Below are 26,727 nucleotides of genomic sequence, written 5' to 3' on the forward strand. Positions count from 1 at the left end.
CGAATTATTTAATATCACTCCAGCCGTCGACAAAGCTGAAGATAGTCAGAAATATGAAAACAGGGATTAATAGTCAAAAAGGTCTGTCATGCTCTTCATGTTGCAGCGACAGCTGCTGTGAAGTTGCAGGATTTATTTGGTACAATGAGATTACTACTCAGAAATCTGTTGGTTTAGTTTCATGTGGTGAGTAAGCCGGGGACTAAGAGGGGAAGTCAGACATGTCTGAGGAGCACAACACGATATGCATGAAATGTTTGGTAAGGAAAGTGCAGATTTGTATTGAATCCAAAATTTTGTATACGTGATAATAATAATACACCTCATGCTGATCAGAGGAAGGTACGCTACACAGCACACAAGAAAACATGTGTACACTCAGACACGCACAAAGTAAAACGATGACAAAAAAAAATTGGGTCATTCTTGTGTGGGTATTTTGTTGGTGGGCATCTGTGGTGGATTAAAGGGCATTTACAGCAGGTCCACTCCACATGTGGGTGGGGTTGGGATTGAATTCCATACTTTAAAACCTAGCTTAGTCTAGCGTTAGCGAATAGCATGTTTTAGAATGAAGTGAACAAAATTCCACAATCTTTAAAATATATATGCATGATTGAATCAACTTTTATCGTCCCCTAAATTTATCTGCCAGTTAAAAAAGAGCCTAGACCTTAGCATTGCAGTCCCTGTTTGAATTTAAGTAGTACTTTTTATTAATCTTAAGATTAAAAAGCAAATAAAATCTATACCTTAAATCAAAATCTTGTGAAAACGATAAAATGTTTCTTGATCAACTTTACTTGTTTGGATTTTTGATATCAATATTGAATTACACTTTGCAATATCTTTCTTGAGGTTTTATTTTATTATCTTATTGTATTTTGCCTTCCTTAGGTCTTTATATCTTTTTCCATCGTAATAAGGTTGAGTCTTCTTTCGTATCTTCTTTTTTATGGCCTCTTCCAGACTCTGTTATTAAAAGCCAGTTAAAGACTGCTAGGACAGCCAAAAATCTAGCGTATTCCTTCAGGGCTCACAGTAGTGCAGCGGCTTCTTGAGCTCCTTGATTTACAGCAAATAAAAACATAATTGTGGGTAACTTTTATCCTAATTTTTCAAAAATATAAACATTAAGCATGGCACACATTTACAAAAGAAAAAGCACAAGGGCTAACTTGCTAGGGAATCTAACGCCATCTTCTTGGCAAATGTCTGGTGTAACAACAACACACCGGACTCATCTTCCTTCGTGATGACTCATGCCTACTTCAGGACCTTTTCCATCCCGCTCCACCATTGCACTCATGTTTTGCATTGTTTGATGTTGTATTGCTTTCATTCCGGGGCCCTTGAAAAACTAATTTAACTCGATCCAGTCATGGAAGGGAATGACAATAAATGACAACAAAAAAAAAAAAAAAAAAGTAGAAACTGAATTTCCTCTCTCTCTCTCTCCTGCTCCCTCAGTTCCAGGCCAACCGGGGAAGTTTAAAGTGGGCAAAGTGTCGGACACCAGCATCGAACTGACCTGGGAACCCGCTTACACTAAAGAAGGAATCGTCAACTACGAGCTCCTTTACAAACCTGTGAAGTTTGGAAGTTTGGTAAGCGTTCTTGAAACATCCCTGCAACAACGGCCGTGACCGATGATTCAGTGGACAGATGAAAGAGAACTTCAAAGATGAAATTCAATGCCTCGCCTCCACTGTCTCCACTGGCCTTTACTACCACCCTTTAATGTTTTTTCTTTCTCTCTCTCTCTCCCCTGCTCTTTTCATCCCACCTCTCCGAAATGTCCTCTTCAATGCGCCGTCACGTAGGAGAAGTTGACCTTCGGGCCGAGGAACTCATACACCGTGGAGGGCCTGAAAGCCAACACCGACTACTCCTTCTCGCTGGCCGCCATCTCCAACAAAGGCATCGGCGCCTTCACCAACGAGCTGGTGCAGAGAACGTCACAAGCCAGTAGGTTTACATTTTGCTGGGGCTCACACCTGAACCCACACGGCATTATATTCAGTGTACGCTGCCGTTGCCGGGGAATCATCTCTGCCCCCAATCAATCCATCCTCCTTTTATCCTCCTCGATCCACACCTCCCTTTTTTCATCCATCCATCTTCGTATGACTGTGCCTCTTTTCCTCCCGCTCAGCCTCTCGCTTTTCTTACAAAGCCAAAACGTCGTGACAGATGGAGATGGAGCACCGGTTAATCTTTCATTCTGGCTTCTTTTCACCCTTCCTTCACCTTCCCTGGTTTATCAGTGCCAAATATCTTTAGAAAGCGCTCTGCCACACAATTGCTGGCAGCTACTCGTGATGAGCTGTAAGCCACTGTGGGTTGGTCCACTATGTTGACAGGTAAGTGCTGCGGATCAGATGCTGGCTTCCTTTCTTTGGCTCCTTTTCACAATTATTGATAGCAGATACGAGTTATCTGGCATTATTTTTTACAATAGCGACGCACAATATGTCTTTGCAGCAACTAAAGATGAACTAAAGATGAAGCATTCACGGACAATGCTAATAAAAAATACAAATGGTCAACTATATTAATGAAAACTATAATATTGTATTAGATACACACAGCAAGAGAGAGTCTTGTTCTTTCCAAAAATGGGCTTTTTTTTTTAAATCAAAATGATATATATAAAGAACATAATAGAATATTTGATATAGTTTATTTTAAAGAAGATCAGTTCAGATCAATTTGAATGTATTATATACATTTCTCATTAATTTAAAGACAGAATGACAGATTCCTTAAAGACAAAAAGGGAAAATACTCACACTAAATAAATGATCACATCATCAATATATATTATTATTCATACAGAGTAATAAGTAGCTAGATTTTACAACATTTAAAAAATGAATGTAAGAAAGTAAGTCATTTGTATTTATATAGCGCTTTTCCAGACCAGGGTCACAAAGCGCTTAAACAATCAAAACAATATTCAATAAAGTATATACTTTAAAGATCAAGATAAAAACTGATAACACAACAGGAGTTCCAGAAAATCAAGGAAAAGCCTAAACAAATAAAAAATGTGTTAAAAATATAATACATAATTATTTATATTCTATATTGAAATACACATTCATTGTTGATTATAATCAATTTAACGTGTTTTTTTAACTGAAGATTTCTGGGGACATCAGTTGCCACAAAGTCACACCTTAAGTTATCTAAGAGGTGGGCGACGCTAATCGTGTTAGCGAGGTGTTAATATTCACTAATTAAAAAGTTTTGATAGCAACACCTAATGGTCATTAAATTATGATTAATAAAATGTACCATTTTATTATGATATTGTGCGTCCCTAATGTAAACTACAAGTTTCTACAAAAAAAAAAAGGTGCCAAGAAAAGATTCCACATCAACAACACCTTTCACATGAGCAATTATCACCGACGGCGGAGTGAAATTTTGCATCTGTGGAATCTTCGTACACAAAAGTCACAAGAGGAGGTGGCAGAGGAGGCGCAGTAAAACGGGAGGTGCGAGATAAGCAGACTATTTCACGCAGTGAAATTCATTTCCTGGGGAGGTTACATGTGCTTTGTTATCGCCGAGCTTTGGTGCACATCTAGATTGTCCCCCGGGGCCGGCACAACAGTGACTGTACAGCTGAGTGGATAGATACTTGAACCTGTCATCTATGACTATTACACTCCCACACACACACACACACACACACACACAGATGTACACTTGTTTTTGGGGTTTGTTGCTGATGAAGAGTCTGTGCTTGTGCTCATGGTAAATGTCTAGACAGGCATCATAAATTGCATCTGATTAAATCCTTTTCTCTTTTCAGCCTGACAGTAAATATCCGACCCCGTGCCTTGTTTATCTCTGTCTTGTATCTTTTTGTTGATATCTGTGTCTCCTTTTAACATCATTCTGCTTTTACATCATGATCAAAGATGTTTCCAGTCGTCGAGTGCATCAAATCCCCCTCCATTTTAACCTATGCTCCGTACCCTTCGTTCAACAGCGAAGAAGACCAATTACAGATGAAGGTTTTAACTAACGTTGATTCATGTATTGTACGGAAAGTTTAAACACAAAGGCAGAAAAAAAGATTATATTAAATGAGTAGGAATAGAAAATAAAACCACAGCTACCAATATGTTCGACAAAATAGTTATAGCACATCCTATTTCAATTCTTAAGTAAATAATATTTGAAGAGCGCTTTTCTAGACCAGGGTCACAAGGCGCTTAAACAATCAAAACAATAGCCAATAAAATATAAGCTTAAAAGGTCAAGTCACCACCGAGACAAACACCTGAAAGCAAGATTAATGATCGGAGAAATGTGAGTTCTTCTACTAGAGCGGCTCAGAATTCTCGCTGCAGAGTTCTGTATCGACTGCAAGCAAGTTAAGAATCACTCTGGCCAAACAAAATTGAGTATTGATTAAATGGTTGTATTGAAAAGCACCACAGATGCTCGATATGTAATGCGATGTCAAAATAGTGTACTCAAGTTATAATTAAGATATTTCAATAAAATTTAAATATATCATACAATATATTGTGAGACTAATAAAGGAAATCTAGTCTAAAACAACAATATAACCAAATTGTATCTTAGAAAAAAGTCAAAAGACAAGTCATGGAGGTAGGAATCATTTAATGATTCGGTCTAAAACTATTAACTATCATTTACTAATAACAAGTAAGCCTATTCGTCTATTTTCTGTCTAAGTTTGACTTAAATTCTTTCGTGAAACATTTTGTAGATTTTCTTGCTGTGTCCCAGTAGATTAATGAAACTTTGACGAGCGCACAATAAGTAATTTCATAACTGATGATTAATGTTTATGTATTATTAACTCATTCCCGTTGTAATCAAATCAAAGCGATGACATCGGATCTAGTAACGGTCTTTTATTCCTGAGCTTCACTAAACAAGTTCCAGACTTCATCATCTCCTCATGAATGAAACATTATCAACGAGGGAATCCGATAACAACAACAACAACCCAATGGTTCGATAATGTTGTCCATTCAGGACCAGTAATGCTGGTTTTATTCTCGACTAACATCACGTGACCGTCCTTCCTTTCTCTGACTCATATGTGCTCGTGACATATCAGTTCAGTTCACCTCAATCTTTTATTGTTTCCTTTTGGTCCTTTTCCCCCCCCCCATCCTTTCACTCGACTCTTCCCCATCTCTTACTTCTTTCTTTTGTCGGTCTTCCTCCCGAACGCCTTCCTTTTCCCCACGTTGTCCAATCAGAGCCCTCAGTCGCGCCCGAGGGCGTGTCCTGCGAGAGTGCCACCTCCACCTCGCTGAGAGTTAGCTGGGGGCCGCCCCCGCCAGAGGGCCTGAATGGCGAGCTGGCAGGTTATGAGCTGAGGTACCAGAGGGTTTCAGAGGCAGGAGGCAGGGATCAGGGCCGAGAGGTGAAGGGGCTGCATGTCCCCGCCCCACAGAGGCAAACACTGTTAGAAGGACTGGATAAGTGGAGCTGGTACAACATCAGCCTCGCAGCCCGCACCTCAGAGGGAGCCGGTCCCAACAGCCCTGCGGTGCCTTGCAGAACCGCCGAGGACGGTAAGAGGCCGTATTTCATGCCTAAAGAGTATTGATCCTTTAGTTGATTATCTACTGACGCCCCCCCCGTTAATTAATTCTGTGTCGCCCCACCACCCCCCTACAGTTCCCGGCGCCCCCCCTCGCCAGGTGGAAGTGCAGCCGTTCAATTCCTCCGCTCTCAGAGTCACTTGGCGCTCCGTGACGCCAAGACTGCAGCAGGGTCAGATCCGAGGGTACCAGGTGCACTACAGCCGGGCGGCGGGCAGCGAGTCCAGGAACCTCCCTCGGATCAAAGACCTCTTGCTGGACGAGTCTCAGGTGACGTCATGACTGCGAGGGCTAAATGCTTAAATGATGATCAATTATTTATCCGCTAAACGGCCCCAGTTTTCTGCTTCACTTCTCTAATATGCCTTCTCTCTCGCCTGTGGTGTCCGTTCATCCTCGCGATAGATGGAGGAGGATAACGCCACTTTATATGTGAGTACACTTGACCCCCGACCCCCCCTTTTATACCTAATTGACCCGTGATCATAAAGAACAACCTGTACTTAAAACAACGACGACGGATCATTTAACAACAACGGCATCTTTTCTCCTCTTGACCCGTTTCAGGAGATGCTTCTTGGAGGTCTGAAGGCGGAGACCGTCTACTCGGTGTCGGTGGCGGCGTACACCACCAAAGGAGACGGAGCGCACAGCAAAGCTAAGCTGGTGCAGACCTCGGGGATAGGTAAGAAGATTTTCACATCCATGCGTCAAAACCCAAAGCCCCGATGACCTTCCAGTCCATGTCAATACCCTGAAGATTAAAGTTTTCCATCTGACAGGCTACAGCGAGTGGAGATTAAATATGTTTAATCTGGACATTACTAAAAAAAGTGTATTACTGAAGCAGATGAAACATGATGCAAGCAGAGACGAAGCATATGTCGGTGGTTAGGAAGGAGTTAATATTTGCTTATCACAAATTATACGGACGAATAAACAAATATCGTATCTTATCTTAACTGTTATTGTCCATATCTTTTTTCGCTTTGCCATACTATATTGTTCTTAAAGGAGGGGTAGATATTCTTCAAAACTATGCAAAGTCCAATAGAGAGTAGAGACCGGGGGGCGGGACAAGCGGCAGTAGAGTGTTGTAAACATTGCAATTTGTTGTGTAGGCAATAAATAATATAAAAAATAAATAATACAAATGAATTAAAAAGAGATTAATCAAATAACACACCATTAATTCAAATAAAATAAAAAATAGACATTACCGTGAAACAGAATATAAATAAATAATTAAAATAAAATACATTAAATCTAGTTAAATCACCATCCGTGCTACAGACGGGTAGAGAGAGTTCTTGAACTGGGATGTTCTGATCCGTATCGTCTCCTGCCGGACGGGATCGATATCCAATCATTTTAAACTTAATTTGATTGGATGCATTTACTTTTTGTTCATTTTAGAGTTACAGTATTTAATTGAATATGGGGCTGAAGGAGCTTTTAGGCAATATCAGTTTTGTGCTTTATTGTTCAGTGCTATTCTCAATAATATTGGGTTGGCATGTTCATTTAAGGTTAGCTGCCTAGTCAATTGTTTTTATGTTAAACTGACGTTGTTGGGGTTGTTTTATTTTTATTTTATTTTATGATATTGCGTCTTGGTTCATTAACAACGTCATTTTGTTCTTCAGTGTAGACGACAGAATGAGAAATGAGGCTTGAGTCAAGGACAATTTATGTTTTTGGCTTTTTAACCATATTTTTTTTTACTTATTTACCCCCCCTTTTCTCAGTCGTGGACACACTAAAAATGAGAAAGATATAATGTTATTCTATAATGTCTCTCTGGTTAATTGACTCAGACTCTATCTGTCATTTGCAGTACCTGGCCCCCCCTCCCTCTGGGTGCGTCCGGGACTAGGCCCGTCAGTAGTGGTGCGATGGGCTCCTCCCCTGGATTGCATCGAAACAGGCCCAAGCGGTCCCGTACCCCCCGTGGAAATACTTGGCTACCGCCTACAGTTCAGCCCGAAGAACGCCTCCCTGCAAACCACAGTGGATTTCCCAAGTCGAGAGAGAAACTTCAATGTCACTAATCTCTCCCCGGGCGCCTCTTACATCTTTGTCCTCTCCGCGAAGAGCCGAGCCGGCTACGGTGATGCAGCGAAGCAGGAAATAACTCTCCCCCTATTCCCACCCTCCGGGTACCCGGTTATATCCGACGCCGTCAATGTCACTTGCTGCTCCCTCCAGTTCTCCTGGCTGCCCCCGTCCCGGGAGGAGTCCAACGGGGAAATCACCGCCTTTAACTTAGCTTACCAAGAGGTGGTTGAGATCAAACCCTCCACCGCTCCGGGTTACCCCCCCGCTCTATCGGCTCGCTCCCGCCTGGTCACGATCCCCACCGGCGAGTCCAGCTACACCATCCTGGGCCTCAATCATAGCACGGCCTACGTGGTTCAGTTCAGAGTCCACAACAAGGCAGGGCCGGGTCCGTTCAGCCCACCTCTGGTCTGCCGAACTCAGGCTTTAGACACAGGTATGCTCGTCCGTGACGCTGGAGAAAAAATAAAACCCACTCCTTCACCTCAGCACTGGTTCAGCCTCACGTCTTCCCCCCCAAAACACAAAATGAAGTCTGGGTTAGTATTTACAGGGGGCCTTCGCCAACATCTGAGAAGTACAAAAGTCCAAAAGGCAACACAACAACTCCCTCCTAATCTCTTCCACTCACTCACCTACCTCCATCACCTCCCCTTCACCACCAGTGGGAGCCGGTGAATGCTAATGGATGTTTGCTTCAAGAGCACTGCTTATCACAAACCAGCAGGTGAACACGCGGACGGAGGTACGGCGCTGAATACTGAAGGTAAGTGGCGCGGTCCGGGACAAAAGGAAAACACCAGGTAAAGATTAAAGCTGCTGGTAAGCCTTTGTTTATCCGTTAGACCTCCACTGCCACCTTCTCTGAAACCTTCTGCTGACGTGCGACGAACACAACCTTACACTCCGAGAACGTGGCATGTCACATTCCGATCAGTCCGTCGTCTCTTATTACTCTCGTCATCCACTTTCTCCTCATCACCTGTCCGTCCCGCTAACCATCATGTACTCTCCACCCCCCCCGCCCCGGTAACCAACCTGACTGATGCCGCCTCTTTGTTTACAGGCTCGCCGAGCGACCGCTGAAGGACTGCTGAGTCCGTAAGAAATCCTACAATAACATCCACTTTTCTTCTGCCTCCCCTTCAGATGTGCCGAGGAATTTCTCCGTCCACCTGGCCACCAAGACCAGCGTTCTTCTCACATGGGAGTTTCCAGAGAGCAGCAACCCCTATCGCTTCACTGTATGTGCATTTAAATATTTAACCCTTTTTTACCCGTACTTTAATGCTGATTAAACCGGAGTAAAGTGTCAAGGGCTCTCAAAAACTTGCACCACTCCGGCCCTTTGAGGTCCGGTTTGGAGACCCCTGCTTTGGGCAAAACATTGGCATTTGACCATATATATTGAAGCCCCTTAGATAAGAACTTGTAGAAAATGTTTCTGACGGTGTACAATTTAAAAATATTGTTTTGTATTTATAAATGTATTGTTATTTATATATAATTATCTTAAGTTTTTTGTTTAGGGCCTTTTTACTTTTCCTTTATTGTTTGCCCGTCACAATATTATATATATAATATTGAGATCGCAATAAGATTAAAAATATATATTTTATATCCTGTTTCTAGATATTTTATCGGCATTTTGAGGGTTAATTTTATGTGGATTTGTTTGAGCTTTTACATCATATTTTGGCTCCTCTATTTTGACTCGGCGACCCCTTACAACAGTCAGAGCATATCATATAGAGCAGGGGTGTCAAACTGGTTTTCACCAGGGGCCACATCATCATAATGGCTGCCCTCAAAGGGCCAGATGTAACTTATAAATGTGACTAAATGTAAGATAATGTAAAATAAATGTAACTTACCTTACCTTACTACTCCTTAATGTTAAATGACTTTGAATGTATTACTTTAGAGGGGGCATAACTACTGTAAAACCAACAATTGTGAGCTGCTAACAACATGTGTGATGTAGCATTTTACAATAAAACCGTCGTCACGAGAACAGTCGTCACGAGAACCGTCGTCACGACAACCAACGTCTAGAGCAGGGGTGTCAAACTGGTTTTCACCAGGGGTCACATCATCATAATGGCTGCCCTCAAAGGGCCAGATGTAACTTATAAATGTAACTAAATGTAAGCTAATGTAAAATAAATTTAACTACTCCTTAATGTTAAAGTTTTAAACATGTTTACATTGGATTTTGGTCGTGTTTCTTTCAGAAAATATTATTTTAAACTGCTCCACTGTATCAATAATAATTGCTATAAGGAGCCAAGACAAGAAATAGTTGATCAATAGAAGAGGTTCTGGGGAAACCTGGTGGATCACCTTCTCTGCTCAACCTTTTGACTGATTTGATTTAATTAAAATTGACATAAAATGTTATTTTGACTAGAAAGTCTTGGGCTGAGCATATATAGTTACAGCAGCAGGAATGCTATGTGTGGTCTGCGATATAAACTAAGATTGATCAAATGTGAGTGACACTTGAGAGCCATCTATAAATAAATCTATAATGTTCAACTGAAGTGCATCGCATGCTAACGCTAACTACTATGTGAGATAACAATCAATACATTCAACTCAAAGCTCCTCACATCCCTGCAGGTGGAGTACAACCGTCAGAAGATGGAAGTGGACGCTCGTCTGAAGAAGGCCGTGATCCCGAATCTCCAACCGGACACCAGCTACGACTTCAAGATCACGGCTCCCGAAGGGAACATGGGGGGTCTTCGCCACCGCATCACGGCCAAAACCTCCCCCCCAATCACCATCCGTCGCCCAGAGATCGACCACAGCCGCGACACGGAGACCACGGTCACCATCATCCTGCCCTCGATGGAGACACGCACTCCTGTCAAGTAAGATCTCAAGACGTTCCTCAAGGTGACGTTATTGCTTCTGAAAGGTTCACGCACCGAGCGGGACTTAATGTTTCGAGCAGGTCTGAGACTCACTGACGGAGCTGGACATGACGATGACAACACTAGACTGACAGGATGCTAAATATACAGTTGTGCTTCAAAAATAAGGACAAAAAAAAAAGTGATTACAACTTTGTGTTCTTTCATAGTCAACAAATTAGTAACAGTTCTTGTAGAAAGTGTTACTGACCACAAGAATACCTTCATTCTTATTTGTCATATATTATATTTTAAGAATTATTCACAGAGAACAAAATGTCTAAATCTAACATGATTGCAAAGATAGATACTTTTATTTATCTCCATAGAGAAATGCACAATTCTAGCAGCACCAGTTAAAGATAAACACGTCTTAAAATAAATTCCAGAATACAAAGTGGTGCAAGCTTCTGGGAATGTACTGAAAAATTCAATAACATATAACAATAAAAAGGCAGGATAAAGACCAATATTAAGATGTAAAGTATTATCAAAATATAAAAATTACAGAATGCTGAAGGCAAAAAAAATAATGAACTGACATAAACAGAAAGTTCACTATTTACAGTTAACTCTTAACCGTAAGAAAGGTTAAGGCAGGAGTCAAGTATCATATATTGTTCTATTGATAGAGTTTTGAACAAGTTTTTGGACACTACTTCCAATGTTAAATACATAAATAGATCATTTGAAGTGGACTATTTCATTTCAGTAGGGACGAGATGATGTAGTGCAAGTGCTGTAAAGGTCAAGCAAAAATAAACAAGGAATGAAGAAAAAGACACTTAATATTATTGGAAAAAATACACTTAGAAACAAGAAAAAAAATAACACATGCTGTAATTCACAGTATTAAAAAGTGTAATTATTGGTTTTATCATTTGATTTGAGATACATTTTAATTAGTCAAAAACCATCAAAACTATGGACAGAGAAAATAATTAAGCTTTCAAAATTAGCAAATTGGATTTAGAAAAAAATAGTAATTAATAATATAACTGAAATATATATATTTTTAATTCTTTTTGACTTGCAACTGGCCTAGATCTTGGCAAAATACAAATGTTGAAATGGAATTCTCATACAGATAGTTTGCTAGAATTACTTCTCAGTACTGGTTCCCCTTTATCTTTCTCTGCTTTCATATGTTCATAGAACATATATTTGATCATATTATTGATCCATTCTTTCCCTTGAGGACACTTTTTTCAAGTGTCTAAGAATAATCTTCACACATGTGACCACCGTAGGGACAGGGACAACTCTCTTGGGCAGAATTTCGAAGTTGGAATCTGTTGACGAAACAGCATTAAACTGGATTTGTTACACATGTTGTTTTATTTTGACGACTATGACTCCTTTAATATCCTCTTCTAGTCAGTCGAGGGCTTCGGATGTCTCGGGGACGTCTGCCCTTAACTGGCCCAGGAAATGGAACTTGTAATTGTCAGACATTAATGTGTCATCTTGTGAACCCGCAGGAATGTTTATGTTGTTGTGGTGCCACTAAGAAGAACCCGCGGTGTCATCAAACAGCTGAAGAGTCCTGATGAAATGGACCTTGAGGAGGTGAGAAGGACACCCAGGACAGACTGATGGATACGCCTCAGACACACGTATTCCCAAACAAAACCCTGGCAGCGCTTTTTAATTCAATATTGCTGCTCGGGCGTTAGTCATCAATATTTGTTTGATTTGTGGCGACCAGGTTTCTGTCTCTCATTTCCTCCTCCTCAATCTGTCCTTCTTTCAGCTGTTAAAAGACATCAGTCAACGACAGAGGGATTCTCGGCAACAGAAGCAGGTGGACCTGCGTCGAGCATACTTCACAGCCCGTTTCACACCTGCCACCCTGCCAGCCTTCTTCAGCCTCGGGGACCAGCTGGACTATGGCGGGTTTGAGAACCGGGCTCTGGAAGCGGGACAGGAGTACGTCTTCTTCATCCTGGCGGAACTCAACTCCACGACTGGGGTATGAAAGCTACCTCGCCTGCATCTTCGGTGGTGCTTTGTAACAGTGATACCCAACCTATTTTTATACAACGACCAGAATTATATTCCAGCCGTCGGATTAAAACAGTAAAAACACATCATAAAGAGTGTGTTTTTCACTTATTTCCACTTGTTTACAGGTTTATTTTGTGAGTAAACTTGCCTGGAACGAACTGTCATGAGTCACAGGCTAATGTTACTTCAGCAAAAATAACATTTTCCATTCATACTTTCAAACATATATTAATTGGGTTTAAAAAATAAATAAAACAAATACTGTTGAATATTTGTCTTGGTTTACATCAGTATTCCTTTTTATCTTTTTACTTTCCAATTCCTTCAGTGCTACACATGAACGTTCTTATTATATCTCACAAATCCCTCTCATGGTGTGATAATCAAATGCATATCGACTTAGATATTCCCAGAAAATAAAGAAATATTTTTAAATCCTTTGATCTATTTGTATTCATCTGTCTTTCTATCTTACATTTGCATATTTTGTGTGTATGTGTGTGTGTGTGTGTTAACAGAGGATGTACGTGGCCAGCCCTTACACTGACCCAGTTATAGCCCCGGATTCGGACCCGCAGCCCCTGGACGCCGGCGACGGTCTCATCTGGGTGGTGGGGCCCGTCCTGGCCGTGGTCTTCATCATTTGCATCGTCATCGCCATCCTCCTCTACAAAAAGTGAGTCTTACACTTGATCGTTCTGTGTTGGATTAGTTGTGGTCATCACAGGGGTGGGCAATTAAAATTCGTCAAGGGCCACATTAAATTCTGTGAATATTGTTAGGGGCCGTCAAGCAAAAAGAAAGACATTAGGCTGTGACATTTATTAAGCTAAATAAAGCTGCAATTTTATTCTTGTGTGGATACGTTTTTTTCAAAACATTTCTTCAATTAACTTAAAAATATATATTTTGAGGGATTAATGTATACCCAGAAAATTAAACACAAAAAGGAGGGAAGTGTTACATGAAAATGTAAATGAATAATAAATACAAAATACATTGTTAATGCATTAGAACCATTTATACATGATCATACTTTGACATTAAGAGGGCCGCATAAATAAAGTCAAAGGGCCGCACTTTGCCCAGGTCTGCGATAGACCAAAGATGTGGCCTTACATAGGATTTATAAAATATGGTTTGTAGTCATTCAATCTTATTTTATTTTAAAGCGTCTTATCATAACAAAGTTGTCTCGAGACAGTTAGTAAAACTGATCCCAGCAACTGAACAATGAGTGAATCACAGCATCACAACTTAATTTTATAAGGCAGAAACCTCAAGCAGAACCAGACTCAACTCGTGTTGACGGCCTGGGGGGGTAGACAGAGGGATGCAGAAAAGATTGAGGGAGGATACAGAGAGAGAAAAGAAGAGGGTATAGAGTACAATGTAAAATGTATTTCTTCCTTCCATACAACAACAAGAGAGAGAACTTAACAACAGCCGCTTTATATTCTCCTGCTTCCACCTTCCATTTCTGTAGCAGCTTTTATTGACGCTCTGCTCTCACACAAACACTCAACATTCCGCCTGATACCCATCAAATTTGTTCCACTTCCGCAGAAGTCTGTTCTCAATTGGAACAGACTGACCCCTCTGTTTGGCCTGTGATATCTGCTGCAAGCCATCAAGCATCTGAATACTAATGCCAAATATTGATTCTCCTCTTGACAATCTGTTTCCTTCCCCTTCTCTCCCCTCGTCTCTGGTTTCACTGGACACAGCAAACCTGACAGGTGAGATCCATCTACTTAATTGTACATTCTGTGTTAAGTCGTAAAAGTTAACCATCTGCGATGATTTAAGTACCCAGAATTCCCTGTTTTTAGCAGCTATACATCTGCATGGCTGGGTCCCAAATCGCGCACTTACTTGGACTTAATATTTTAGAGTGCACAAGTGCGTCCTAATGAGCAGTGTGCGAAAATGTAGTGCGCAATGAGCACTCAATTGGGTGTGGACACTTTCCACCCTTAAGGGACGCCATCTTAGTGACGTAGATGACACTAAACGGAAGCTACGTCACTGACTGACGTGAATGTCTCGAGAAAACACTAATTTTACCACAAAACAACACAACAATAATAACACAAAAAGTGCTGTCAAGTGTCGATGAGAGAGTTCCAACTTCCGGTTGCGATCATTGTTAAAAAAGTAGTAGAAGAAGCTGTCGAGTCAAGTGTGTAGCAACAGTTTTTGATCTGAAAAGGTACTATCAGTACTAACTTAATGTGTACTATAAACCAGTACACTCGGAGAAGTGCGCGATTTAGGACACAGCCATCCGTTTCTTACATTCGGTGTTAGGTCGTAAAAGTTAACCATCTGGGATGATTTAAGTACCCAGAATTCCCTGTTTTTAGCAGCTATACATCTGCATGGCTGGTCCCAAATCGCGCACCTACACACTTAATATTTTGGAGTGCACAAGTGCGTCCCAATGAGCAGTGTGCGTAAAATGTAGTGCGCAATGAACACTCAATTGGCCAGAAAATTAAGTGTGGATCGATGGACACTTTCCACCCTTAACGGACGCCATCTTAGTGACGTAGATGATGCTAAACGCGTCTTCGGAGAAGATACCAGCGTAAATGTCTCGAGAAAACACTTATTTTACCACAAAACAACAACAATAATGTCAATAATAACACAATGAAACACAACTTAATAACTTGTTTCGATCGGAGAAAAGCGCTGTCAAGTGTCGACGATAGAGTTCCAACTTCCGGTTGCGATCATCGTTAAAAAGTAGTAGAAGAAGAAGCTTTCGAGTCAGGTGTGTAGCGACAGTGTTTGATTTGAGACAGTACTATCTGCACTTAATGTGTACTATAAAGCAGCACACTCTGAGAAGTGCACAATTTGGGACACAGCCATCTGTTTCTTTAATGTAATAGTCAAGATGAAGTTTGTAAATGTTGTTTTTAGAACGGTTTCATGCGTGTGGAGCTCATGGTGGTGACACTCATACATCTGGTTGTTATGCTTGTCATCAGTGTTGTTCTGTGGCCTCATCCATCTTCATTCATATGCAGCAAGCGCAAAGACTCCGAACCAGGAACCAAAAGTCTTTTGAGCAACGCAGAGATGATGGCGCACCACCCCACCGACCCGGTCGAGATGAGACGCATCAACTTCCAGACTCCCGGTACGACCAAAAAAAAAAGCGTTGTGATAACATGTGATCATCAGGGTGGATGTTTGTTTTGGACATGTTGTGCCGACGAGATCGTGAAAGGGCGACTAAGCTAAGCCAACTCGGAGCTGGCAGCTTCTGAATCAAGCCAAAATGGCGACGGCTAAGATATAGTACAGTCAGCGCTGAGTCACGCTTGAGTCACGATGCTGTAGAAATATCCGCTCATCGCAACCCACGGTAGCAGGCTCCAGGTTACAGGCATCTGTCGCGCTTGGATCCATGAAACAGTCAAGCAGCCTAATCTAAAAAAAGCCCTATAAAAGGCACTATTCCGTACCCCGCCTGGGTCTCTTTAATCCCCTTCTCTGGGAGTCACGCCGGTCAGAGCCGTGTGGCCACAACCTTGATGCCCACCGCTCAGGCACTTGTTCTTCCCGAGAGATCGGTGCTCGTGCGAGGAGTCGGGAAGATGACATCCTTGTCTGACAAAGGCAACCGATTGCTCTAGAGGTCGCGAGGGTTTTTGAAGCACTTTGTCGTGATTCCAGAAGGCGTGTGCGAGAGGCCGAAAGAAACACTTCCTGTGAAGGTCCTACAATATGAACACATTCGGAAGAAATTACGAAGCAGAGCTTTGACAGTTTTTAATAAAATATAGCAATATGTAACTTGGGTTTAAAATTATATTGTGAATAAAGTGTTTATATTTATAATATCATTATATAGTGTTGACACTTAACTTAAAGCTCTTAAAGTCATCCTTTGTTTTATTTATTAAATAAACTATTAACTACAAACACCGTCATCACTTTGGCATGTAACTATGAATTTAATATGATTTATAGATTTATAATGCACTAAATACGAAACTTGTTATAAGTTGTAATCATAACATCTTCTATAGGTAAAGAGGAGAGAGGAGGGAAATAATTAAACTATAATATGGAGAAAAAGTTCAAACATATATTTTTAATAAACAAAGCTAAATAAATAATTTAAAATAAATATATAAATATCATATGAAGTCACGATATGATAAAGAACATTTGAAACATTGAGTTTATTCTCAAATCAATCAATAAAGAAAAGGACATATTCAGATATTTTTTTTATTTTAATAAAATAGAGGAAAGAAAGTGTTATTTGCACCAACGTTATCTTATTTCTTAAACATTATTTATTCATTAAATGCCTTAAATTCAAGTCTTGAAACTGGTTTAAGTTACAATACGGCATTTATGATGTGTGATCATGTTTTTTCACATTGTCATGGAATTATATTAAACAACATGATTGTTACCCGACATAACACTTTATAAAGTTGCAACACATGATTATTTACCATCACAACATATTCTATTAAGCATTAGAAACGCAATATTACATATTAAATGTTCATATAAAGAAGAGGAGGAGGAAATAGATTAGGCTATAATAGGGGTAGAAAGATAAAATACATAAAACAAAAAAAAGCGTTGATGAAGACATGAACTGAAGTAGTCAGATAAAATGAAGACATGATATGATGGAGGACATTTTAAACACTGACCTTATTCGCATATGAATAAATAATGGAGTTGATAAGTTCAGTCCCTAAAAAGATTTTTTAATGAATTTTTGAAGTAATAAGACATGATGGGAAATGCTAAAATAAAAAGAGGAAACGATTAAAATTATAGAGACCAATACAATGTAAATGTAAGCTATAAGTGGACATGAGTTGTTGCAATAGAAACCTTGAACTGTCAAAACACTGGGATATTTTTGCAACTTATGGGGGCCATTAAATCCAGAGAAGAATGGCCCCTTTATGGCCCCCAGGCCACACTTTACCCAGTTCTAGTATCTAGCATTAAAAGTACGTCTCACTCACTTTGGTATTTAGTTTAAAAGTTGACCCTGGATGGAAGCGATAAGTCAGATGATGCATGGAAATATTATCCTGCTGCTGGAGGATGAGTTTGTCTTTTCTTCCACGGACTCCAGGCTTGTGTGCGCGAGAATACAATCGGCCTAATTAGTGTTCTGTCTGTGTTTGTTTTCTTCAAGCCATTGCTCCTCTGATCACGGTGAAGGCAATTTATCAAAGGAAAACAATTTACAAACAAACAGGTCTTGCCTCACTTTGTCCTTGTGCATGGATCAAAATTGATTTCCTGCCTCGTCCCGCTTCTTAACGATACGTGACGCGCCGCGCTTTCGTAATTACCTCCAGTGCCAGTGTGTGTATGATGGATGTCGACCCGCCACGTTTCACGGTTTGTTTGACCTCCGACCCCCGTGTTGCCGTGTTACCTGTGCAGGGATGATGAGCCACCCGCCCATCCCCGTCAACGAGCTGGCCGAGCACATCGAGCTGATGAAGGCTAACGACAACCTGAGACTCTCGCAGGAGTACGAGGTGAGTCCGTTCACTTTCAGTTTGTCATCTCAAGCTCACGTTCCAGATTCAAAGTGAAGTTCGTTCATAGGCTGACAGTTGATATGAATAATGGAATCAATTTATAACTTGACTTGGTACTGGAGCAGGAGGCTCTTACTTTGAAGGCGACATGAATGTATAAACAGGAAGCTTAGTTTTTTTGATTTACTAGATGCTTCTAGTTTGATAACCATTTTAAAATGATCTTAATGTATGTAAATATATCATCGCCATTGATTCAAACTCATCCTCAAAAACACTCAAAAATAATTTGCAGTAGGACGCAACACCACCAGTACTACAAGCCCTGATAATGTACTACAACAGACAGAGTGATTAGAATATAAATTAAAAAAAACACAAAAACCCAATAAATATTGACAACAATATTTTCAGTATTTTCAAATATGGCTTTTCGTTATTAAAACATGTTTTTTTTAAGCAATTAATTTATTTTTTAAATAATTGAATTAAAATGTCTTTATTGAAAGACTGTGTTTGTTTTTATTGAGTAATTGAATTGAATATATTGTATATTAAAAGATTGAATATTATTTGTTTTTTGAATAATTGATTGAAAAAATAAATTAAAGAATTGATATATCGAGTTTGATGTTCTATTTCCATTTATTCAAAAATATATTTTCCAAATTAATAATTTTCTAATTTGTAGCCTTTTAAATTCAATATAAAATGTATAATTGTGACATTTTAGCAGACAAATCTTTTCTTTTTTTTTATTCACACCAAACTGTAAAAAGTAACATTTGTTGCAAATAGATGTCATCACATGATGGTCTGTGTGTCACCTGATTGGCTGAAAGTGGCACTGATGGCACTTTTATAACAACAATTTTTTATTGAATTTTAAAGGCTACTAATTTAAAACTATTACATTAAGAAATGTTATTTTTTAATTATTGGAATTAGAACATCAAACTGTGTAGAAATCATATCATTTTGAATATATATATATATATATATATATATATATATATATATATATATATATATATATATATTTTAATTATTTTAAAAAAACAAACACACAAATTCAACCTTACAATATACAAATGATTCAATTAAAAAAAATCAACCTTTCAATATAGTAAGATGATTAAAAGTAATTTAAAAAAATGTGAAAAAATATTATGGTTAAAAATAAGTTAAACTATTCAATATTCAGACGGCACTGACATATTTCCATGTATGTTCCATTAATAAAGTATAATAAAGATGCAAAACTACCTCAACAATAAATCCAAGAGCATAAATATGGAGGATATAAAAAAAACAGCATTAGAGAATATCAATTCTACGCCGCGTTGCAGCAACAAGTCCCGGCAGCTGAAGCGATATTATTTTTCCAGATGAATAAATAGATTACATCCTCCGTTTATGTGTTAAGCTTGTTATGGTTTAAGCTCTTGAAGTGAACGTTATTTAACGTCAACATCCCAGCGTGCAGACCCGGGCGTTCATCATTAATTCAGGAGCAACATTTTCATCTCTGTGTCTTTATTACAAAAGCTCTTTGTCCGTCCATTAACTGCGCCTCTGAACGCTCGGCTGTTTATTTTCCCCAGTCCATCGATCCCAGTCAGCAGTTCACGTGGGAACACTCCAACCTGGAAGTCAACAAGCCCAAGAACCGCTACGCCAACGTCATCGCCTACGACCACACCAGAGTGATCCTGGCCCCGATAGAAGGTGAGGGAGTGCTGATGCATGATGGGTAAAACTTGCAAAACAGTGCGCGGTGGCTCGAGACCGACAGACGACATGGAAGTTCATTGAAGTGGAGAAGCTGGAACTAGCGGGGAGGAGATTTGATCTGGAGACGGTGTTTGTTTGTCTGCAGAACACAGCGGTTAGAAGGTGTTGCTGCCGGATTCAAACTGCGTTTCTCTTGTTTGAAGTTCCAAACAACGGATAATTGATATGTAGCTCGGGCGTTCACAGGCATCATGGGCAGCGACTACATCAACGCCAACTACATCGACGGCTACAGGAAGCAGAACGCCTACATCGCCACTCAGGGGCCTCTCTCCGAGACGTTCGGGGACTTCTGGAGGATGATGTGGGAGCAGAGGGCCGCCTCGGTCGTCATGATGACGCGACTGGAGGAAAAGTCACGGGTCAGAAAACCGCAGAGATGTTTTTTTCCTGTAGAGACAATGAGTCTAATGAAGCCGTTCTTTTGCAGATCAAGTGTGACCAGTACTGGCCCACCCGTGGCACCGAGACGTACGGGACCATCCAGGTCACCCTGCTGGACACCATGGAGCTCGCCACCTTCTGCGTTCGCACTTTTTCGCTACACAAGGTATTTTGACCTTGAACCCCGCGATCTGGGGACGCCCAAGATCCGTCGCAGACGTCCTGCTGGCAGTGAATGATTGCCGGAGTATATGGATGATGAGAATAGTTTCATTCTCGGCTTCATGTGGGGATCAAACCAGGCCATGTCCGTGTCAGGCTGTGAGATTTGATCTCTGTCGGAGGCTGAGCCGTCTCTCATTGCGACCGGCTAATCTACAGCTGTCAGACTAGTTCGGCTCCTTGGCCTACTTTCCAGACAGAATGTAGGCCAGCTGTAGCTTTGACAATCTTCTCAGAAATGTGTCCTGTAACAACAATTTTAAGTATATCTTCAGTGTCAGAAAGAGTGGCTGGAATCATGCAGACTGACCTGTTGGTAAAGGTTTTAAATGGGGAGGGTGAACCAATCAGGTCAAGGTCAAGGGTACACAAGTGGGACAGAAGACCACCATTAAATTAAAATGCGGTCCCTTGTTTATCGTTTACGTTCCAAAAACCTCCTGCATTAAACTAACTGTGCAAAGTAGTATCTGTAACATTTTTTTTACAGTTGTTTACAATTGTTTAAACTTGTTTAAATTGACAATATGTATTTAAACTTGCAAACTCAACATTGCATATGAGGTACCTTCCTTCTAGACAACATTCTTAGTAACGTTGACCTGAACAGCTCCCGTCATGCTTTGCCGCCCAGCTAACCAACCAGTCGCAAATCACTTTTGACATAGTAGTATTGGTGTAGAATTTAAATACAATATTGTAGCAGCCACTAGATAGAGCAGTGTGTAGAAAGGCATCATGGGAGTTCATTGCTTTGTTGGCACCATAAGTTACGTGGGTGCGGTAATTAGTGCCGCCTGAAGTTCTGTGGTTTTGTTAAAGTCTGTCTACAGTTAAGATACCTGTTTGTAAGAGAGTGAACACATAGAATATATTATGATGTATTTAAATATATATAATACAATGTGCATAAAGTAGCGTTTAAGGTCAACCGAGATATGGTGAAAGACCACTGTACACTGATGTACAAAGTAATATAGAATTCCAGGATTCCAGCTCCTTACTGCGATTTTAAGTGGACACATAGAGAGGCAGAAGAACTCCTGAAAATTCAAATAGGTCCAATTTTAACTAAAGTATTGAATACCCATTATTTCACTTCCTTTGTGCATTTTTAAGTCCCATAATTGATCTGAACTTACTCACTTCCTACTCAGTTATTTAGGGTTATATACCTGGTTAAAGGCAAGTAATTCAGCTAGCAATTTATTTATATATATATATACATATATGTACAACACTTCCCTTTAAAGACATTTGTATGTGTCATAAATATCAAAACCATCAGGGTTTAAGGATAAGATTTATGATTTGCCACAACTGTTATTGTAAATATACAATACTATTTTAAGGGGTATTTGGTTGAGAATGAATACATTAACTATTGTACAAACAGATTACGAGCTAGTTTAAAAAGTACATTTCACAAAATAGCCCAATATTGGTCATATTATGTATTAATCAGTAACAAGACCATCTGAAACGTTACTTTTTATTATCCATTTGAATTGAAAATAAAGTAGTCTTTTGGTACATTTGTGTGGCGATACAGTAAGTAAGTAATTTTTATTTATATAGCGCTTTTCCAGACCAGGGTCACAAAGCACTTAAACAATCAAAACAATACTCAATAAAGTATATACTTTAAAGATCAAGATAAAACTGATAACACAACAGGAGTTCCAGAAAATTAAGGAAAAGCCTGAACAAATAGAAACGTCTTAAGGTGTTTCTTAAAGGAGTCAGTAGATCCATCAAGCGCAAAGAGTCTGTTTGAAACATTCTTACTCCTCTGTTCTCAGGGAGGAAGCAGTGAGCGGCGAGAGGTGCGTCAGTTCCAGTTCACAGCCTGGCCTGATCACGGCGTTCCCGAGTATCCGACTCCCTTCCTCAACTTCCTGCGCAGAGTCAAAGCCTGTAACCCCCCTGACGCCGGACCCATCATCGCCCACTGCAGGTAAACACACACACACACACACTCTCCACCACCGTATTCCACTCAAACCACGCCCCGTGTCGTCACGCAGCGCCGGCGTGGGTCGCACCGGGTGCTTCATCGTCATCGACGCCATGCTGGAGCGCATCCGGCACGAGCGCAGCGTGGACATCTACGGCCACGTGACGCTGATGCGCTCGCAGAGGAACTACATGGTGCAGACGGAGGACCAGTACAGCTTCATCCACGAGGCCCTGCTGGAGGCGGTGGCCTGCGGGAACACCGAGGTGGCCGCCCGGAGCCTCTACTCCTACATGCAGAAGCTGTCCAAGGTGGAGAGCGGCGAGCACGTCACGGGCATGGAGCTGGAGTTCAAGGTACGACGGCGTTAAACCATGTCTTTTAAATCAAGTTAATTCTCAATTTTATCTTCAGCGACTGGCCAACACCAAAGCCCACACTTCCCGCTTCGTCACGGCCAACCTTCCTTGCAACAAATTCAAGAACCGACTGGTCAACATCATGCCCTACGAGACCACTCGCGTCTGCCTGCAGCCAATCAGAGGCCTGGAGGGCTCCGACTACATCAACTCCAGCTACATAGACGGATACAGGTGCGTCTGTCGCCCCAAGTTGACCTGGACCCTCCGTAAGCTTGACAACTAAATGGAACGGAAAGCTTTACCCCCGCGTCCCCGATCCCAGATGTCACTTCCCGTCTCGTCGCCACTTATAAAAAAGCATGTTCTTTTGATTCATCTTGCCGTGTGCCAGTGGGAAGGGGACGGGCAAGTGGTCTTGATGAGTCAGAGTGGTTGTACACACATGTTGTGACTCTTCCCTGAGCTCGCCCGAAGCCTGACCCCGTTTCTTTTTCTTGACGGATAAAAGAGAGGGAGGATGAAAGAGGAGACGACTTAAGTCTGGTCTTGTGTTTTGTGCATTCAGGCAGCAGCGGGGCTACATCGCCACCCAGGGTCCGCTGGCCGAGACCACCGAGGACTTCTGGAGGATGCTGTGGGAGCACAACTCCACCATCGTGGTGATGCTCACCAAGCTGAGGGAAATGGGTCGGGTAAGACGGGCGGTGACGCACACGACGACACGTTGGCTCTGATAGCGATTTCAAATGGCGGGTCAAGTAGATTCAAATAACACGACTGGAGGGGAAACAAAAAGAGTTTTTATCAAAACAAGGCCGCGCTTGTTTTTTGCTGCCAATGCCGTATGAATAATTGATCGCGCCAGAAGAATTCTGTTAGACTGTTTAACCCTCACACATGGAGACTCGAGGATTTTAAACCGTCATTCCGTTCAATATTAAATGAGCTTCGTTTGTTTCCGAGGCCTGGGAATGACAGCAATTCAACAAGCAAACCAAAGAATATTGTTTACAGAAAACAGAATTTCTCCTTGTCTTGTCTTCCTACACAAAATAACCAAGTTTCCTACTATTTTTAAGTTTGTTTTATAACAAAGTCTCAACTCAGACTAAGGTGGATCACAAGACGAGTTTAAGAATGCACTATTTTGTAAAGTTTAACTTATAAACTATGTCTTTCCTGCTAAATTGTGCCAACATTTTGATTTTTACAACTGATTTTGTAAGATTTTTCTGCTTAGCCACCTGCTCAAAATGCAGTCAAATAGTGTTTTTTTTAATTAAAAATATACTGTTAATCAAGTACTTTAACTACAAAGAAATAAGGCTTTTTGTATGTTTGTTTTTCAGAGTTAGAGACTTTTGTTCTAGATGTATGAATGTGGTTATAAATCTATCACACAATCTTGATGTTAAATTGGAACAAAGAGAGAGCGGTATAAAAAAGTGTTCAATACAAAAGCAGGGATAATACATGAGGACATTCAATTTGCCCTAAAAGAGAGAAAGATGACAAAAACCACAGCAGAATCTTCAAGCAGAGTTTGGATAATTTTTCAGCATTAATTGTTTTCTTCAGTCTCAATTTCCGTAAATCAGACACTGCCACAGAAAGCCAGCATGACTATTTGGACAAACTTATTTTCCAATAGTGGACCTAACTTTAATTAGCTTGGATCATCTTAAAATAACATGTTTAGGTAGACTATCAGTTATACACCTTTTTTACTAAGTTTCTCACCATGTTTACAAAGACTTATTATAAACATCTTACTGCCATGTAAGGGTAAGGATCTGATACGATATGAAACTTACGATGTAGAGGGACAACAATACGATTTTGCGATACTGTACTAACAAGGATATATATGTAGTATTGTCGAGTACTTGACTCTGTTGTTACGGATTAACAGACCACATGGCTCTTGTCGTAACTGCTTTCGTAGGTGTTGAAATCAAAATATAGTCAGACGGAGTCGACCGTATCCTCTCGTCCTCAGTCAACACTAGAATTTTGCAGGATTCGATTACTTTAGCGGAGGAGGACGTAATGACTACTAGTGGCCAGAGGTTTAATTGCAACAGAAAAATTAACAAATGCATGAATATATGCATATTAATAGTAAATTTGGAATGTATTTACTACTTATTACTATCATTTTCATTTGATATACCTCTAATTGAAATATAAACTGTTAACGTACTATGATAATTGAAAAACACTGGGAATATTTTCATTTTAAGTCATATTATTTTACACACACTTTATCAAAATATAAACCATGAAATAACTAGAAAAATGTTTATCAAATGTGATTTAAAGCCAAATAAATACAGTTATTTTGAATATTGATACAGTATCATGAAAAAAATGGTGATATATTGATGTATCCATATTTTGTCAAACCACTCAACTGTTTTGTTTTCTCTTTAATCCTCGACTATAGTGACACAGAATGTACTACTTTAAATCTCATAAATATTCAACGTCTTCTTTAGATTCATTTCAAAAATAAGAGCGACCTTGAATCCCTTGCATTCATGTCAATCACATCCTTCTCTCTGCTCCTCCCTCTCAGGAGAAATGTCACCAGTACTGGCCCGCCGAGCGCTCGGCCAGATACCAGTACTTCGTGGTGGACCCGATGGCCGAGTACAACATGCCCCAGTACATCCTGCGGGAGTTCAAAGTAACGGACGCCAGGGTAGGTTTTTATTTCCATTTTGATATTTGTCTCAACCTTCCGTCCAACATCCATCAAGTGTGCTCGGTGTGCGAAACGTGTCGTATTGACTGGGCGTTGATTCACGTGTGTGTTGCGAGCGTCGCGTCAGGTTATCGACAAGCCGCTGACGATCGCTCATTCAAGCGCGACGTCTCCAGGTGTGTGCACGTCCACGTGCGCCCGTCATAGATAACTCCTGTTAAGCCCAAGACGCCACGTTGACAGATGCTCTATTGATCTCCATTAACAAGGGAGTCAGAAAGGCTGAGCGGAGGAGAAAAGATGTAATTGCCCTCTGAGTGGTGGACAATAGCAGACGCTCTGACGATACCCGCTCCGAGTTAACCACAGCCACTGATCCGGGGTCAGATAACAGTAATCAAGGAAAAGAGAAAAATGACCAGGCGGCGTCTTCTCGACAAAATGTCTAGTCGTCGACTCGCTTTTCACGCCGAAACTCTGCACCCTCAGGACGGGCAGTCGCGGACGGTTCGCCAGTTCCAGTTCACGGACTGGCCCGAGCAGGGGGTGCCCAAGTCCGGCGAGGGCTTCATCGACTTCATCGGCCAAGTGCACAAAACGAAAGAGCAGTTCGGCCAGGACGGACCGATCAGCGTCCACTGCAGGTCTGGGGCCGAACACTCACCGGGCCGATTGCTAATTCTGGGTCCGTGATCAATTATTAACGTCACGTTTCTTTCTTTCTTCCTTTCAGCGCCGGCGTGGGCCGGACCGGAGTCTTCATCACGCTGAGCATCGTGCTGGAGAGGATGCGCTACGAGGGGGCGGTGGACATCTTCCAGACTGTCAAAATGCTGCGCACACAGAGGCCGGCCATGGTGCAGACTGAGGTACGCACGGATCGAACCGTCGGAGGTTGATGGTTTGAAGCCACAGCAGCAGCCGTCGTGAGGCGTAAAGATCCAACACAAACGTTTCTTCTAGAGATGGAAGTCCATAAAAAAAAGGAGGTGTCGGCTCTCTGACCTGCAGTGACCTCATTAAAAGGATGACCGCGAAAGTCAATAAATGACACGTAAATCATCTACGTTGAAACTTAAGTGCTTTTTAAACGGACGCAAGTCACCGACGTGACTGTGGCTAAATTGAGATTTTGAATTAATATAAAAGGAAATTCAACTTGTTTTTTG

At 40.9% G+C, this 26,727-nt stretch overlaps 1 protein-coding gene across 1 annotated transcript in view; it reads left to right on the plus strand.

Annotated features, from left to right (window-relative positions):
* The window catches only part of ptprsb (protein tyrosine phosphatase receptor type Sb), a 100,750-nt gene that overhangs the window by 71,555 nt on the left and 2,468 nt on the right, over nt 1-26,727 (plus strand). The window contains exons 11-35 of the mRNA XM_087811511.1: nt 1,471-1,607; nt 1,824-1,968; nt 5,256-5,573; nt 5,680-5,873; nt 6,009-6,035; nt 6,171-6,288; nt 7,441-8,097; nt 8,811-8,905; nt 10,284-10,537; nt 12,061-12,148; nt 12,333-12,551; nt 13,105-13,262; nt 14,314-14,325; nt 15,625-15,737; nt 18,032-18,129; nt 19,737-19,860; nt 20,113-20,288; nt 20,357-20,476; nt 22,335-22,489; nt 22,560-22,845; nt 22,904-23,082; nt 23,417-23,543; nt 25,430-25,555; nt 26,048-26,202; nt 26,292-26,427. Of these exons, the coding sequence (XP_087667637.1) occupies nt 1,471-1,607; nt 1,824-1,968; nt 5,256-5,573; nt 5,680-5,873; nt 6,009-6,035; nt 6,171-6,288; nt 7,441-8,097; nt 8,811-8,905; nt 10,284-10,537; nt 12,061-12,148; nt 12,333-12,551; nt 13,105-13,262; nt 14,314-14,325; nt 15,625-15,737; nt 18,032-18,129; nt 19,737-19,860; nt 20,113-20,288; nt 20,357-20,476; nt 22,335-22,489; nt 22,560-22,845; nt 22,904-23,082; nt 23,417-23,543; nt 25,430-25,555; nt 26,048-26,202; nt 26,292-26,427 (4,217 nt within the window). The remainder of the gene's footprint in view (nt 1-1,470; nt 1,608-1,823; nt 1,969-5,255; nt 5,574-5,679; nt 5,874-6,008; nt 6,036-6,170; nt 6,289-7,440; nt 8,098-8,810; nt 8,906-10,283; nt 10,538-12,060; nt 12,149-12,332; nt 12,552-13,104; nt 13,263-14,313; nt 14,326-15,624; nt 15,738-18,031; nt 18,130-19,736; nt 19,861-20,112; nt 20,289-20,356; nt 20,477-22,334; nt 22,490-22,559; nt 22,846-22,903; nt 23,083-23,416; nt 23,544-25,429; nt 25,556-26,047; nt 26,203-26,291; nt 26,428-26,727) is intronic.

The sequence above is a fragment of the Callionymus lyra genome, chromosome 16 (genome assembly GCF_982586985.1).
Source record: "Callionymus lyra chromosome 16, fCalLyr1.hap1.1, whole genome shotgun sequence".
NCBI classification, from domain to species: Eukaryota; Metazoa; Chordata; class Actinopteri; order Syngnathiformes; family Callionymidae; genus Callionymus; species Callionymus lyra.